Source organism: Moschus berezovskii, chromosome 14 (assembly GCF_049115385.1).
Source record: "Moschus berezovskii isolate FMDL1 chromosome 14, NW_MosBer_1.0, whole genome shotgun sequence".
NCBI lineage: Eukaryota > Metazoa > Chordata > Mammalia > Artiodactyla > Moschidae > Moschus > Moschus berezovskii.
In genome coordinates, this window is record NC_142473.1 from 4,677,116 (window position 1) to 4,695,183 (window position 18,068).

Here is an 18,068-nt window from a genome sequence, read left to right on the forward strand (position 1 = left end):
CAGTCCAAAGGGTTGCACAGAGTCAGACACAACTGAAGCGACTTGGCACACATGCACAAATAGGTTTATAATACTTTTCACACAAATAATACATAAAAACAAACACAAAAAATAAAGAAAACATTTTTAATCTTAAATGTAGCACTTTGAAAAGTACAACAGCACCAGGTACATCACTGCTGCTTTTACACTTCCTTCCAGACATTCTTCAGCTTGAAATAAAGATACTGTACTACTATACTCTATACAGTGGTTGTGGTGGTTTAGTCGCTAAGTTGTGTCAGACTCTTGCGACCCCATGGACTATAGCCCGCCATACTCTTCTTGCCTGGGAGTGTCCAGGCAAGAATATTGGAGTGGCTAGCCATTTCCTTCTCCAGGGGACCTTCCCAACCGCTATCAAACCCATGTCTCCTGCACTGCAGGCAGATGCTTTACTGCTGAGCCACCAGGGAAGCCCTTTGTACAGTGTAGTGCAGTACACCAGAATACAGCCATTTGCAGAGGATGCATGCATGTGACAATGTACACCAGACATGTGAACTAATTAAAGTGACGGGACATGCAAACGCATGTCCGCATCTTTCAAAGTTTGCAACTTGAAGGTTCATGCATAGGAGACTTACTGTATTAAGATGTCAAGTTCCATATTATCAAATGCATTCATCCAACTTCAAAATGGGTCAAGAAATTCTGCAGAGGTTTAAGGATGGTGATCTGTATGGGAGGAGGCACGGGACTTACACTGAAGTGACATGGTCCCTGTGCTATGCTTAACTATTCAATCATGTCTGACTCATTGCAACCCCATGGACTGTAGCCCACCAGACTCCTCGGTCCATGGCATTCTCCAGGCAAGAATACTGGAGTGGGTTGCCATGCCCTCCCCCAGGGGATCTTCCCACTCCAGGGATCGAACTGAGGTCTGTTGCACTGTAAGCAGACTCTACCATCTGAGCCACCAGGGAAATCCAAGAATACTGGAGTGGGTAGTCTATCCCTTCTCCAGGGGATCTTCCCAACCCAGGATTGAACCAGGATCTCCTGCACTGCAGGAGGATTCTTTACCAGCTGAGCGACCAGGGAAGCCCTAGCAGACACATTTCAAGGTTTTATCTGAAGGTAGATTTCAGGGTGAAAGGATGTGTGAGGGAGATTACTAGGCTAAGGTTCTCCTCATCTACCACAGTATCCTGCCATTCCCTAATCAAAGTTACTGCTTTCATTAATAAAATGAACAAATTATCAAATCAGGATAAAAAGAGAAAAGCGATTATACATACGTCTCTGAGAAGGAGGAAAGGATCTGGGAGGGGGGCTTAAAGTTTCTTCTATATGTAACATTCTTCCATCTCAAAGACTTAAAAAAAAACCTTCGATACGCTTAAACTCATTTATTGACCAGTGATTCCTTAAAGGTTTCATGAGAATATAGCAAATGTAATGTCTTCCCTCTAGTCTACTTTAGTATTTAATTCAATGTAAATAACCTCTCAACTAAAAGAGATTTCATTGACCTTTATCTAGAAGAATTACCTTCTCCAAGCAGAAGTTCTGTATGACTTGGGTTACTTTAGGATTATCTGGGTTAAAAATGTCTGGATGATCAGCCAGAACAACATCATCCATGAAAAACTGCCTCACTGTGCGGAGAGGAATTTTCTGCATATTCATCTTCCTTCCTTTAATACGCAGCAAACCAACGTGTCTGAAATGAGGAGGGAAATGAAAGACTGGTCACATTGTAAAGTTCCTCAGGAAGATGTGCACATCAAAATGATCATATTTGTTAATGTCTACAAAATCCTTACAACCACCCCTCCTTAAAATGTCTAGTAATTTGATCTTTTTTTAATATTTATTGATTTGGCTGTGGACTTTCTAGTTGTGGCATGAAATGCTTAGTAGTTGTGGCGCCTGGGCTGAGTTGCTTCGTGACATGTGGGATCTTAGTTCCCTGATCACGGATTGAACCCGTGTCTCGCGCAATGCAAGGCAGATTTTTAACCACTGGACCACCAAGGAAGACTTTTAGTAATTTGATCTTAATGTTATATCACAGGAAAAAATGTAAACATTCTTCTTCCCCAGAATAAAATCTACTCATCCATCAACTCTGCTATAGCATTCTAACTTAAAATTTAATTAATAAAACATGTTAGCCTTGAATTGGCCTAATGAACAGCAAAATCATTAATACCACTGGGGTCTTCTCCTGCTGAAAACAGTTTAAAATCTGGGAAAATAGTAACAGTATATGGAATGATCAGTCTTTACAAAGAAATTTACCATATAAGTAACAGCACTATCAGTACTTTTGGCCTATGAGATGATCAGATTATTATAGCAAATATTTTTAAGAATTGATTTGGAAAATAGAATCGTTACTCACTTCTTTACAGCTTCTCCTGGGGAAAGAGAGGTGACCACTGAACTTCCAGGCTGTGACACGTAGAAGAGCTGTTGTTCATTTTTCGTTGGAGCTATTTTACACTCATGTTCATGGCCCCAGATAACAAGATCGATGAAGTCATCCAAAAACTGCTCTGGAATGAAGTTGGTACTTCCGTGTTTACTCCTATGCCAAGATTTTTAAAAACAAGTATTATAAATGTCCAGAGATATAAAAAAACTTCCTAATAAGTCTTTCTCCAGTCACTAAAGACTTATTATCCCTTCTGTAAGTCAGAATGTATTCAAGGGGTTGGGGATACAAAGATAATATCTAATTCCTAATGTCAAAGGGTTTACAAGCTTGCAGGACACAGACAAGTAAAAGCCTCAAAAGAGAAAGCAGTCAGTTCTACACAGAGGCAGATCACAAAAGGTAGAGAGGAATAATTCTCCCTGTGGGAAAGCCAGAAAATCATGAGCTCTAGAAAGAGTAAAAACCTATAAACTGGTCTGAGTGTATACCAAACAGAAAACAGAAGATGACAGTGAATTTAACCTAAGCTTTAAAGTCAAATCTCTGAATATGTCTCATCACTTTTAACATGTTTCTTTTACTGATTAAAATAATGAGAATGTCAGTCTTATATAAGAAATAAGAGTTTTCAATATTAAATAAAATATTGTATGAATGTGATTTCCAAACCCTTATTTTATACCTAGATTAGCTGCTATTATTAAAAGGTATTTGAAAACCCAAAGAGAGGAAGATGAGAAAAAAATTTTCCACAATACTGATTTATATCAATGAGAATTTAAGTACAAGTCTTCAACTACTTCAACTTGAGGCAAGTCAACATTCATTCATTCAACATTTACTGAGTGTCTGTATGTGTCAGGTTTCCCAGGTCTCTTCTAGATCCTGAAGACATAGTTGTGGGGAGCCGGCCTGAACAAGGCTCCAAATGTTGACCCTGGGAATGCCTTGCAAGTGCTGTTCCCTGTCCCGCCACCCCTTAGTGAAAATGAAAGTCCCTCAGTCGTGTCCGACTCTTTGTGACCCCAGGGACTATACAGTCTGTGGAATTCTCCAGGCTAGGATACTGGAGTGGGTAGCCTTTCCCTTCTCCAGGGGATCTTCCCCACCCAGGGATCGAATCTAGGTCTCCTGCATTGTGGGCAGCTTTTTTACCAGCTGAGCCACAAGGGAAGCCCAAAAGAGAGTCATAAAACATTTACCAGGCCTTATTTGTTCTTCCTTGAGAAAAACACAGCAAATAATCCTTTGCTAGGTTTCTTGTTTTTTCCCCCAGATTTATGTAGGTATGTTTTCCTTATCTCTTAAAATAGATTAAGAATGTACTCCCTAATCTTTATAGCCTTCTGACTAGTTTTTCTTATCTCCTGAGCATTAGTCTTAATGCCAAGCTTGTGTTAGAAAGCAAACAAGCCTTTGTAATCTTCTATAGATGCAATAACTAACCTGGTAAATGACTTGGTATTTTTATGTACCCTGTTCCCTGTCTCACTTGGTATAAAAACCCTGGCCCTTTTCAATAAAGTCGCTGATTTGCCTCACGAGCATTCAGTCCTCTTGACCCCATTCTTTACTCCTTAATTCTTTTCTCAGGCTTCTACATCGTTGCGGTCCGGACCTGTTCTCTTTGCCGGCTGGCACCGGCACATAGTAACGAACAAAGTCCTTGATCAAATGGGGGAAACTAGCAATAACACAACATTCTCATGTACATGCATACATATACACATATACAAATATATATCTATGTTTTTTATATAAAGTTTTGTCAGATAGTGATAGGTGCTATATAGAAAAATAAAGGGAAAAGTTACACGTAAAAGAGAGGCTACTATACACAGGGTGGTAAAGAAAGGCCTCTCTGACAGGAGACAAGTAGCAGAGTATGGAGATGAGGGACCAGGAAGGCCTGAGACCTAGGCAGAGGGAGGAACTGATGGCAAAGGTGCTGACATGGGAATGTGTCCAGTGAATTCAAGAGCAGCAAGGGGACTAGTGTAGCTGAGCAGAATGAATGCACGGAAGAGCAGGAAGTGAAATCAAAGAAGCTCATGTATCTAGGAAGTTTATGTAAAAAAACACTTTTATGTAAAAAATGAATAATGCTATCACAATGACTAAAGAGATGCAGAATAACTCAAATAAACATGATGTATGTGTGCCTTCCTGGAGCACTGGAAAAGGGAGAACTACCGCTGGTGGGTTGACTCTGACTTATGACATAGAAGCTGATTAGAACATCCTTGTGGAAATATTTTGCATGACAAAATCTGTTTAGGGTTTACCTTCTTTCGCTGCAAGAAAAAGAAAACTGATCAACATATAGAAACAAACAGGAAATAAAGTAAAATGTAAAAGGCTCAAAAATTCTTGCTTAATATGAGAAAATCAGTTTTGTTTTTTTTTTTTTTTTACAAGACCCTGAAAACATACTTACCCTGAAAACAATAAGTATGTAAGAATGCTGAAGGTGAAAAATGACCCTAACAGCATTACAAAAAAAACCTATTATAACCACAATGAAGGGGTAGGGGAAAAGGAACTGACCTAAGTAACTTTAGAAAGTGGTGTTTTTACTAGATATAGTAAGGCTATGGACTAAAATAATATACAAACACTGAATCCTGGCTGGCAAATTTTCTCAATTTTAAAATTATTTTATGTGTGAATTAAGATTAAAAAAATAAGTAAAGATGATACAATCCAGGTTTCCATTAGAAAAGGAAGTCTCAAATAAGGGAGAAGACAAAAATGAAACATGTAGGGCTGGATTCGAATTAGTACAACTTGTGCTAGGGTTTGTATTTTTTTTTAAACACATATATTTGTTGTTCAGTCGCTCAGTCTTGTCTGACTCTTTGCGACTCCATGGACTGCAGCATGCCAGACTTCCCTGTCCCTCACAATCTCCGGGAGTTTGCTCAAACACATATATACATACAGACATGTATGCATGAATTAGTAAATATACATATATTCCTTTAACTCTAGTCATGAGGGCTATGGAGACATGCAGTAGCAGTAAGCACACTTAGTCGCCATATCTGAGTTTCTAAATACCACTCTCTGATGAAAGCAATTAGGGCTCCTTGGAGAAGTAGTTGATTCCTGGGCTTGGGAGAAAAATACAAGAGGAGCCTGGAACATCTTGTAGGACTGGAAGGTTAATGACATAGTTCAAAAAACAAAAAGGAAGAGGGCTTGCTGAAAGAGCACAGAAGCCAAAATAAAAAAAGCTCTCAATGGTCAGAGTTGAAACAAAGTAAGCAACAACAAAAACTGGTAATACTGGATTGTACCTCAAAGAATAAAATAAATATCTTGAGTCTATAGTAACATAAATAAATGAATGGAATGAATAAATAAATAAATGAGAATGACAAATTTTCCTAACAGAAGACTTTCAGTCAATAATTATAGAAAGAATAGGGGAAATTTAACAAGTTACAAACAACACCACAGCATTAATTACTGGAAACAAGATGCACTTCAGTTCAGTCACTCAGTTGTGTCCAACTCTTTGCAACCCCATGAACCACAGCACGCCAGGCCTCCCTGTCCATCACCAACTCCCGGAGTCCACCCAAACCCATGTCCATTGAGTCGGTGATGCCATCCAACCATCTCATCCTTTGTCGTCCCCTTCTCCTCTTGCCCTCAATCTTTTCCAGCATCAGGGTCTTTTCAAATGAGTCAGCTCTTCGCATCAGATGGCCAAAGTATTGGAGTTTCAGCTTCAACATGAGTCCTTCCAATGAACACCCAGGAATGATCTCTTTTAGGATGGACTGGTTGGATCTCCTTGCAGTACAAGGGACTCTCAAGAGTCTTCTCCAACACCACAGTTCAAAAGTATCAATTCTTCTGTGCTCAGCTTTCTTTATAGTCCAACTCTCACATCCATACATGACCACTGGAAAAAGCATAGCCTTGAGTAGACGGACCTTTGTTGACAAAGTAATGTCTCTGCTTTTTAATATGCTATCTAGGTTAGTCATAACTTTCCTTCCAAGGAGTAAGTGTCTTTTAATTTCATGGCTGCAATCACCATCTGTAGTGATTTTGGAGCCCAGAAAAATAAAGTCAGCCACTGCTTCCCCATCAAGATTCACCAGTGGATGCTAAAGCCTGTGGGCCAAAGTCTAAGGAGAAACAGGATATTCACAGTCTCAGTGTATTTTTCCCAAAATATTTATTATTATAAAGTAGAAGATGTGACCTTTCCAGTGGAGAAACCTGGTCTACACCACCTTAATCAAATGATCAAGATTATTAACATCACCCTTAACAGCAACCAGCCATACCAACATTATATTACCCATTCCCCCTACCAATGCTGCCACTCCACCTCTCGTTCTGGTATGAAATGGCTTATGACTGTTCCTTCTGACTTATCCCTACTTGGGGAAAGCAGAAAGTGTAGCAGAACTGGAAAGCCCTCAGCAAGAGAAGGAACAAACTCCCTGTCTGTTACATGGAAACCACACGTATCAAAACCCTGTCCTGTTCCTCCTTTGAAACTCACCATGTTTATTCAAGAATATACATAAGGCAACATAACACTGCAGCCTAAAACCTTTCTTTCACTGAGTTGTGATGAACAAGTATCAGAGTATTCTACAGTCAATAAATACCTCTTCAACAAATAATAATATTTAATAATAATAAGAAGAAATTATATAATCAGGCCACAGATCCCTTCAGATTCTTTTTCAATAACTTCAACTTTGTTCCTTATGTATCATTTCACTGCCACCACTGTTACCATCTCACACTTTTTTACTATAATTATCACACAATAAATCTTGTTTCTTCAAATCTCTATTTCCTTTCAATCAACCTTATACCCTGCTACTAGATTAAATTTCTTAAAACTACCAACAAAAAAAAGCTGATCTACCTATATTTAACATTCTGGAAAAACACCTGTATAAATGTACCAGGAGTAATGTATAAGAATATTCCTGTGCTTGCTTCAGCAGCACATATACTAAAAAAAAGAAAAAAAAAAAAAGAACGTTCCTAACAAAAAGATTAAAAAAAAAATCTAGAAATAACAAAACATTCATCAACAGGCGAAAAAGCTGAAATGCATACATCAGTGAAAATGAGTTATGCTGTTAAGCAGCAAAATGAGTCATAGTAACAGAGGGCTTCCCTGGTGGCTCAGTGCTAAAAAATCCACCTGCAATGCAGGAGACCTGGGTTTGATCCCTTGGTCAGGAAGATTCCCTGGTGAAAGGAATGGCTACCTGTTCCAGTATTCTTGCCTGGAGAATCCCATGGACAGAGAAGCCTGGCGGGCTACAGTCCCTGTGGTCGCAAGAGTCAGACACGACTAATGACTGACACTTTCACTTTGAATTAACATACTGCTGAACAAAAATAAGCCAACTGCAAAATATAAAGCATGGTTCCAGTTATACCAAAACCAAATAAAGATGACTCATTATGAATAAGTGTGTAATTGAACAATAAAGAAAGCTATGGACAGATTAAATAAAAAGCGAAGATAGTGCTTCCCTATAAAGTATGTGGAAAAAGATAAGAGTCAGAAAAGGGCATGGGGTAATGTACTGCTCATGTTCCACTTCCTTCTGAATTTAGGAGCATTCACTTTATAGTTTTTGGTATACCTTACCCATATGCTAGAAATACTTGTTTGTATTAATAAGTATGAATATATATTGAAAATGATTTCAAGATGCAGTCACACAATGCATATCTAAGTTTGCCTGATCCTGCACTGACAGCTTTCAAATAATAAGGAACCCATTACTAAAATATAGGTAAGCTTAGAAACAGAGATTTGGGGAACCTCAATATTTGACTCAAGAATTTTCAGAGACAAAACTTTTACCTGTTCTGATGAATTACAAATAAGTTAAACCAAGAGTTCTCATCTTCTTTGGGTCTCAACATTGTTACTTTTTTATTGACAAACATTCGATAGAGCCTTTCATCTGGAATGGATCCTGAAATAGACATCACATTATTTTAAAAGTTTTGCTTCTAAATTATGTGCTTCTCTGAGTATCTCGTTTTCCTATCAGAGAGATATGTGAAATCTGATATCAACATTCACAAATGAAAACGTTCCAAGTTCATGCCTGATAGCTACTGAGCAGTTGTTTAGTTGCTCAGTTGTGTGAGACTCTTTGTGACCCCATGGACTGTATGTAGCCTGTCAGGTTCCTCTGTTCGTGAGATTTCCCAGGGAAGTACTGGAGTGGGTTGCCATTTCCTCCTCCAGAGGGTCTTCCCGACCCAGGGATTGAACCCGAGTCTCCTACAAGTGTCCAGCATTGGCAGGGGGAGTCTTCACTGCTGAGCCACTGGGGAAACCTGCTGAGCAGTTAGCTGCATTCAAAGAATGTTTTCCATGTCAAGCATACATACCTTCAAATCTAGAAATGTAGAATAAAAATCTGTTTTCTATGCTCACAGTCTTATTAAAATTTTTAATAATATTGTTTTCTACTCTATTTTTTCTATGTGTACTTTTGATCTAACATATACATTGTAAAATACACAGGAAATGACATTAAAAGGGGTGAGATTTTAAAATGTACTTAATAGCTTTATGTATATTATGCTTTTAAATAAAAACAGCGACTCTGTGGACATGAGTTTGAGTGAACTCCGGGAGTTGGTGATGGACAGGGAGGCCTGGCGTGCTGTGATTCATGGGGTCGCGGAGAGTCGGACACGACTGAGCCACTGAACTGAAGTGTGCTTTTAAATAATTTAATGACTTTTAAATAACTCTTCCTAATCCCCCAAAGGATCATCTTAGTCTAGTAGAGGTCAAAGAAAATAAACATTCAAATTGTAATTTTAAATACTATAAAAGGAAAAAAAGTCAGAATGCTAAGAAGCCAGTTATCAGTGGGAGGACAAAGTTACTACTTCACAGAGTGATTAGGGAAGAAAAGCCAACACTTGAGAAGTGTAAGAGCTAGAAGAGGTCTAGCTTCTAGAGAGAACTTCTAGTGCTGCCAATGAAATGATGGTGGAATGTATGACTGGGACAAAAAAGGAAAGACATGAAGATCCAGGGCATTAGAAGGCTGATCTACTTAGCTGCAGAAGCACTGAGAACACTGACAAAATTGGAAGGTAAGCAGATAAGAAAATTGAGGTAATGGAAAGGGCAGTTTACCGGTTGGCAGTTAGCTTCAAGGGTGTCTGAAAAGGAAGGATGGAGGTGGCAGCGGGAAGCAAGGAGAGCAGGGACTTGCCCTCCAGCCCTTCCGCCCTAGAGACTATGAGAGGCCAGGAGAAAACTGCACAGGACACAGGAGCCTCGTGGGCCAGTGTCACTGACAGTTGCACAGCACAGGGAGCATTCAGGGACTGATGATATGAGGAATATGCTAACTAAAACGGGCTCTAGCATATGACATCACACTCCAGTATTCTTGCCTGGAGAGTTCTGTGGACGGAGGAGCCTGGTAGGCTGCTGTCTATGGGGTCACACAGAGTCGGACACGACTGAAGCAACTTAGCAACAGCAGCATATACAGAGCTAGGGTGACAGTAGCCGCTGGAGGGTAGAGACTGAGTCCAGTTAAGGAAAACAGAACAGGATGAGATGAGAGCTTGGGGAAAAAAGGGATGATAGAAGCAGTTTGCTTCTGGCAGTGAGTAAGGCATAACGGGGTTTGTCTTTGGTTTGAAAGTGTGAGTATCAATCATTTTCTTCAGATATGATCCCTAACATTACAGTGATTAAAATATCTATCAGTAGTGTTTTTTTTTTAGTTTATTTTACTACCTGTTCTATCACTTGCAAAAATCAGACAATATTTTGATCTCATCTTCTGTATCTCTAAAATAGAGATTGCCATGATGCTTTTCTATTTGTTGGCAAAATTATGTAACTTGGGCAAAGACTCTACACTTCCTACAGAAAGCATTTAAATAAACCATCCATCTTAATTATTCTTTAAAAACATATACATAATTTTTCTTAATTATTCTTTAAAGACATATACAAAGAGAAATGAGTACTAAGGCTTCTATTATACTAAAATCACTTAAAAAATAATGAAAACTACGTTAAGGTTAGTTACAGCATGAGTTTTTCTCAATTTCCCTTGGGGTACTTTAAAACTGGTTTAACATGAAGCATAATTTTTATAACACTTAGGAAATGGCAACCCACTCCAGTGTTCTGCCTGGAGAATTCAATGGATGCAAGATCCTGGTGGGCTACAGTCCATGGAGTTGCAAAGAGTCGGGCATGATTAAGCGACTAAATGATACACATCAAAAACAATAAAACTACTGTATTCATATAACAAACATCAAACTGAACTTAACCAAATGAAGACACAAAAAATACACTCTGAACGCATGCTGAAAATGGTTTTCCCAGCAGTCACGTATGGATGTAAGAGCTGGAGCGTAAAGAAGGCTGAGCACAAAAGAACTGATGCTTTCAAACTGTGGTGCTGGAGAAGACTCTTGAAGAGTCCCTTGGACTGCAAGGAGATCAAACCAGTCAATCCTAAAGGAAATCAACCCTGAATATCCACTGGAAGGACTGACGCTGAAGCTGAAACTCCTTTTGGCCACCTGATGCAAAGAGCCAACTCACTGGAAAAGACCCTGATGGTGGGAAACATTGAAGACAGAAGAAAGGAGCAGCAGAGGATGAGATGGTTAGATAACATCACCTACTCAATGGACATGAATCTGAGCAAACTCCAGGAGATAGTGAAGGATGAACTCAATGGGGTCACAAGAGTCAGACACTTAGCGACTGAAGAACAACAAAAATAGTCTTCCATTCACATATAATAAAGCCTATCAAACAAGCTTTTACCTACTGGAAACTAAACAAATTACAGAATTTGATAAAGCAAATTTTCTGAGCATTGTAGATGACGGTTCTAAACTAGCACTAATAAAAATATCATGTGAGCCACCAAAACAAGCCAAATATGTAATTTTTAATTTTCTAGTAGCCACATTAAAATAAGTAAAAGAAATTGGTAAAATTAATTTTAACATATTTTATTTAACCCAATATCTGAGTATGGTATTTTACACTTTATTCTAAGTCATTGAAATCTAATATGTACTTTATACTTACAGCATGACTCAATTTAGACTAGCCACTTTTCTAGTGCCTGATATCTACATGATTACTGTATTGGACAGTGAAACTTTAAACCTTTCAAAGACTTCCAAAATATCAAAATGCAGTTTTTCTAAATTACTCTACAGTTCTAATGTTCAGGTATCTTGTCTGAGTATAAGAAAAAAAAGAAAGAAAAAATAAACAATAGATCAGTTCAGTTCAGTTCAGTTCAGTCGCTCAGTCGTGTCCGACTCTCCGCGACCCCATGAATCACAGCACGCCAGGCCTCCCTATCCATCACCAACTCCCGGAGTTCACTCAAACTCATGTCCACAGAGTCGGTGATGCCATCCAGCCATCTCATTCTCGGTCGTCCCCTTCTCCTCCCGCCTAAGGGAAAAATATTTTTTCATCGAAACTGCTATTAAAAACAAATCTCAAGGACTATTGAAATGAAATGAAATGTCAGTCGGTCCGTCATGTCTAACTCTTTAAAACCTGATGGACTGTAGCCTGCCTGGCTCCTCTGTCCGTGGAATTTTCCAGGCAAGAATACTGGAGTGGGTAGCCATTCCCTTCTCCAGGGGATCTTCCTGACACAGGGATCAAACCTGGGTCTCCTGCACTGCAGGCAGATTCTTTACCATATTGGCACTTATAAAATAATGAAAAATGTCCACCAAAACTTTGTAACATTTTTTAAAGTCACCCATAAGGAATAATTAGACTTGCCTCACTTCCTTCCAAACAGCAACAAAGTGAACTGCAGAATTTGATTTCCTAGTTGCTTAAACAATTAAACATTTATCAACATAAATAGTAATATAAAGCCATCTTACCTAAACCATATAGAGCAATTTTTGTGCTTCCTTTCTGAAGCAAAACTGGACTAATGTCTATCTTCTCCACAGACACTGAACGTCCAAAGTGATTGACAAATCCAGCGCAACTTAAAATATCCAGGGCGCAGAGTGCATCTGCCTATGCAAAATATTTTCAAAGAATATTAATGTATATTTAAAAATAAATAATCTGCATATCATGTTATTACTCATTAAAAGTATATTCTATATAGCAGTTATAAAAACCTAGATGAAGACAGTGCCTTTTCAAAACAAGATTACAATAGTAAAGTATGCGCTATCCTTTTTTCTATCACTGTGAGTAGAATTACATGGTAAATGCAAAGTTAACATTTCATCAAAACTTATCATGTCTTGTCCACTGAAAAATAAAACCAGTTATGGAATCAGTTGTCATATTAAGCAGACCTCTCAAGAGGTGAGGAAAAAAAGACTAGCTAAATAGTGATTTATAATACATTAATGACCAGAAAAAATAAAATAATATTTTGAGATTATTTTAGGATCCTTATTATTTGAGATCTTCCTCAATTTACAGTGGATTTAGGTACCAATAAATCCATAGTAAATTGAAAATACTGTAAGTCAAAAATGCAGTTAAAGTACCTAATCTACTGAAAATCATAGCTTAACCGAGCCTACTTTAAACATGCTCAGAACACTTACATGAGCCTACAGTTGGGAAAAAGTATAAATATTTTACAATAAAGTACTGAGTATCCTGTATTGTTTACTGGATAATCTACTGTACGTGAAGAACAGAATGGCTGTATTTTACATACACATACAGAATGGTTTTAAGTGTGGCAGCTGTTTACCCTTGGGTTGGGGTGGCTGATTGGGAGCTGGGCCTCACTGTCTTTACTCAGCATCACAAGACAGTATCTTCCCACAAATCATTAGCCCAAAAACAGATCAAAACTCATAATTCAGTTTCAACTGAACACATGTCAGTTTCCCACCACTGTAAAGTTGAAAAATCTTAGCTCGAAACATCATAAGCTAAAGATGGTCTGTACTTCCTTATCAAACAAATAAGATGATCTAATTTAGATTTAAAACTGTTCATGAAACAATTATTTCCTACAGTGAGATTTTTGAGATAAAAGCACCAGGTAATCTGTAAAGCATTATACAAATGTTAGGTTATTCCCAACATTTATTTATTCCTAAAGGTTATTCCTTCTACTGGTTACTTATTGCTAACTTTTTTTGGCACCCAAGAAATAAAAGCGTATCTCATATATCAATTATTATCTCAGATTTTTTAAAGTATCTAAAGCAGTTTAAAAGCCTATATGAATGATAAAAAGTCAATTTGAATCTCTGAGTCAATCTGACTAAAAGTTGCTGGGAAAAGGGGGAAGAATGCTTCCCATAGACAAATTAAATGGAAAATTTCTAAAATTTCAGCAACACAATAATTACCCCTGTGGGATCATCATGATTGCCGTGAATACTAAACACCGGAATTGAAATGTTGAGATTGCCATCTTGGTAGTTCACCCATGGAAACCTTAAAAAAGAAAGAAAAAGTTTCTGTAAGAGACAAAAGCTCTTTCCTCCATTTTCCTCCTCCAAAAACTTAATACTGCTACAGGCAAACTGGATGATCTAAGTTGGCAGATCACTACTAGTTTGGAGCTTTAAAAAAAAATTCAATCATAGGCAAACATTCAAGTTTGAAAAGATCTCAAAGTACTGCACTTGAAAAGAAAACCTTACAGTATATGATGCTTGTGAATTGTACGAACGATTTGATAATCTGAATAGTAAGCTAATAGGTTTTCAAAATTTTGAAAGTCTTTGTGTAAGGTCTGTATTTGTATTGTAGAAGCGGGAGGGGAAGAAATACATCTACTCTGGAATACAAAAGACCTTGATTAAGAATTCCAGCTCTATCACTCACTACTTGTATGAGAAATTTTCACACTACTCCTGTCCCTAGTCACCAAGCTCCTCTTCTCAGAGGAAATGACACTAGCAATTTCTACTTTATCTGTGCAAAAATATCTTATACCTGTAATGCAAATAAATACATCTTCCTTCTTCCACAAATGGCAGCACAATACAGACCTCTGGACCCTGCCTTTATCATTTAACATACTTTGTAAATCATTCCATATCAGTATATAAAGTGCTTCCTTGTGGCTTTTTTAGCCAGACACTGTATGGATTATTATAATGTGTTTAAGTAGATACCTATCAATGGACATTTAGGCCATTTCCAGTCTTTTGTTTCACAAAGTGAGTTACAGTGAGTAATCCTCTACAAAGGTGCCCTTGTGAGAGTATAGGAAATTATCTAGGACACTGTCAGGTCAAAAAGTACACCTGTAAATTTGAATACTGCCAATTTCCCCCCATTGAGGTGGTATAACTTACATATAATAAAATGGCAATGCATGAGACCATTTCCCCTTACTCCACTAGTACAATGTATGATCAAACTTCTTCAGTCTTATGCCAGTGGTTCTAAACCCTAGCTGCACAGCAAAATTCTCTAGGGATCTTTGAAGATCCACCAATGTCTGAGACACAATCAGGGAGATTAACTGACCTAGAGACTGGGCATCAGTATTTTTTAAGATTCTGAGGTAAAGATAATACACACCCAGGACTGAGAATTACTGATGTATATAAATCCTATAGGAGAAAAGTATCTCAGTATACTTCATCCCGTATCTTTCATATTCTTTTAATATGTTTAAATGTCACTTTATTTCCTTTTCAGTGAATAATGTCCATATTCTTCACCTAACTTTTTTTTATTAACTCATGAATTTCTTTTAACTGACTTAAAAAAATTATTTATCTATTGAGAAAATTAGACCTTAATTTGCCATGAATTAAAAATGTTCTTTCTGGTTGAATCTGGACTTCTGACTTCCATGGGCAGCTCGTGCCATACAGAAATTTACAAAGGAAAAAACATCAATCTTTTCTTTTATGGATTCTGGATTTGTGCAATACTTAGAAAAGTCTATTCCACATCCAGATTTTTTTAAATGCTTAACAGTTTCTTCTAGTTCTTTTATTGAATAAGCTATATTTTCCTGGAGATATGTGACAGAGATATGTGACACCACCTGTATCAAATACTAATTCCCACATGTATTGAGGCTATTTCTGGAACTTCCATACTCTTCCAATTACCTGCCTATCAATTCATGAGTCATACCACATTTTTTATTATTGTAGCATTATAAGATTTTTTTTTCAGCTTTATTGTGACATAACTGACATGCAACACTGTGTTACTTTAAGGTATACAAATACGTTGGTTTGAAATATTCATATACTGCAAAATGATAACCACTGTAACTTACTACCACTGTAAGCTTAACACACACTCCCTTCAACAGCTGCCAGCATGGCACACAGTTACCATCTCCTTTTTTGAGTGAGAACATTTAAGATCTACTGTCTTAGAAACTTTATTAACTATAACTAATACTATGCTGTCCATTAGATCCTAGGAATTGTAAGGCCGGACCTCGGAGGCCATCTTGGCTGCTGCTTCTTCTCTTCATTTCCCGCCGGCGGGAAAAAGTCCCACCAAACCACTGAAGTCTCTGACGCAACAGCTCTCGACCAAAATCAACCCTCCCTCCTAACCTCCAGAGCGACCAACCCTGTCTCACCACCTCGACTAGCTGACCTATGAGAGACCACCACTCCAGACCTCGCCTTTTTTGGGAAGACTTATGCTACTCCTTACTGAGAGGCTATGTAAGTCGCTCTCTGCCTTTGTTCAGCGCGGACTTCTGGACCTCGCTCTGTTAGGTCTTCCGCCCGGGGGCGCCTAGCCATTAAAGCCTGCTACATTACCTATTTGGCATCTGGGTTCCTTTATTTAACAGCACGGGGCCGTTTCGACCTTACAGGAATGTAATTATTTTTTAATCAAAATTATACTTTTTGACCAGCATCTCCACTTTTCCCCCAACACCCGGCCCTGGTGACCACAATTCCAGTCTCCATTTATATGAGTTCAGATTCCCTATACTGTATAAGTGATATTACACATTATTTGTCTCTTCCTCTAACTTATTTTATTTAGCATAAAGCCTTCAAGGTCCATGCACGTTGTCTCAGATGAAAGGATGTCTCTTCTCACAGTTGAGTAACACGTATGTATTACATATACACACACATATATATATTACATGTTTATCCATTCTTCCACTGATGGATATGTACACTGTTGCCACCACTGCCTTATCTTGGCTACTGAGAATAATGCTGCAGGGAACTTGGCAGTGCAGATTATCTCTTTAAGATACTGTTTTCATTCCCTCTGGATATATACCCAAGGGAGAACTATTGGATCACACTGTGGTTCCGTCTTTGAGGGGAAACCACCAGTGTTTTCCACTGGCTGCATAAACTGGCATTCTGAATAGTGCGCAAGGGTTTTCTTCTCTCCACATTCTCCCTAATACTTGTTCTCCCTTATCTTTTTGATGACAGACATCCTAACAGGTATGAGGTGATATCCCATTGTGGTTTTCATATGCATTTCCCCAATGATTAGTGATGCTGAGCACCTTTTCCTGTACCTGTTGTTTGTTCTATTTCCATGAAAGCTACCATTGATATTTTGATAGGGATTGAACTGAGCTAAACACTACTTAGTAGTTCTCTCTTTCAGAGTTCCCCTGTTTTTTTTTTTGTTGTTGTTCTGTTTTTCTACATGAACTAGTAAACTGGAACAGAAAATTATCCAAAATGTAGTACAAAGAAATAAAGTTATAGAGGATATTAAAAAGTGGATAAAATATAATTTTCAGAAAGAGAACAGGAAAGAAGGTTTGAAAACATTTGCTACTGTTGTTTAGCTGATAAGTCATGTCCAACTCTCTTGCAACCTCATGGAAGGTAGCCCACCAACCTCTTCTGTCATGGGATTTCTCAGGTAAGAATACTGGAGTGGGATGAAAGAAATCAAAGAGGACACAAATAAATGGAAAAATATACCATGTTCATGGAATGAAAGAATAGTGAAGTGAAAAAAAAAAAAATCAAGATAGGGAAAATGAGTATACTACCCAAAGCAATCTATAGATTCAGTGCAATCCCTATCAAGATAACAATGGTATTTTTCACAGAACTAGAACAAATAATTTCACAATTTGTACGGAAATACAGAAAAATCTCAAATAGCCAAAGCAATCTTGAGAAAGAAGAATGGAACTGGAGGAATCAACCTGCCTGAATTCAGGCTCTACTATAAAGCTACAGTCATCAAGACAGTATGGTACTGGCACAAAAACAGAAATATAGATCATTGGAACAAAACAGAAAGCCCAGAGATAAATCCATGCACCTATGGACACCTTATCTGGACACCTTATCTTTGACAAAGGAGGCAAGAATATACAATGGAGAAAAGACAATCTCTTTAACAAGTGATTAGAATTTTTTAAAACAAGGACATATGTTAAAAATTGTAAGAATCTTTCGAAACCCAATTCTATACCCAGCCAAATTATCAATCCCAAAGTTAAAAGTACTCATTTTCTTACATACAAAAATCTCTAAAAATTTACCTCCCAATATAAACTCCTTTTTAAATATATATATATACACAAATAGGTAAGAAATAAGAATGGAAATAGCTGTGAAAAGCAGAGAAGCAAAAGGCAAAGGAAAGATATACCCATTTGAATGCAGAGTTCCAAAGAAC

The 18,068-nt window shown here is 37.8% G+C and overlaps 1 protein-coding gene across 5 annotated transcripts in view; it reads right to left on the reverse strand.

Moving 5' to 3' along the window:
* MRE11 (MRE11 double strand break repair nuclease) overlaps positions 1-18,068 on the reverse strand; it is a 96,334-nt gene that overhangs the window by 65,852 nt on the left and 12,414 nt on the right. For all 5 annotated transcript variants that reach the window (XM_055422827.2, XM_055422828.2, XM_088842866.1 and 2 more), the window contains 5 exons: positions 13,808-13,895; positions 12,356-12,497; positions 8,289-8,403; positions 2,393-2,578; positions 1,537-1,708 (listed from right to left, as the gene is read on the reverse strand). In XM_055422827.2, coding sequence (XP_055278802.1) covers positions 1,537-1,708; positions 2,393-2,578; positions 8,289-8,403; positions 12,356-12,497; positions 13,808-13,895 — 703 coding nt within the window. The remainder of the gene's footprint in view (positions 1-1,536; positions 1,709-2,392; positions 2,579-8,288; positions 8,404-12,355; positions 12,498-13,807; positions 13,896-18,068) is intronic.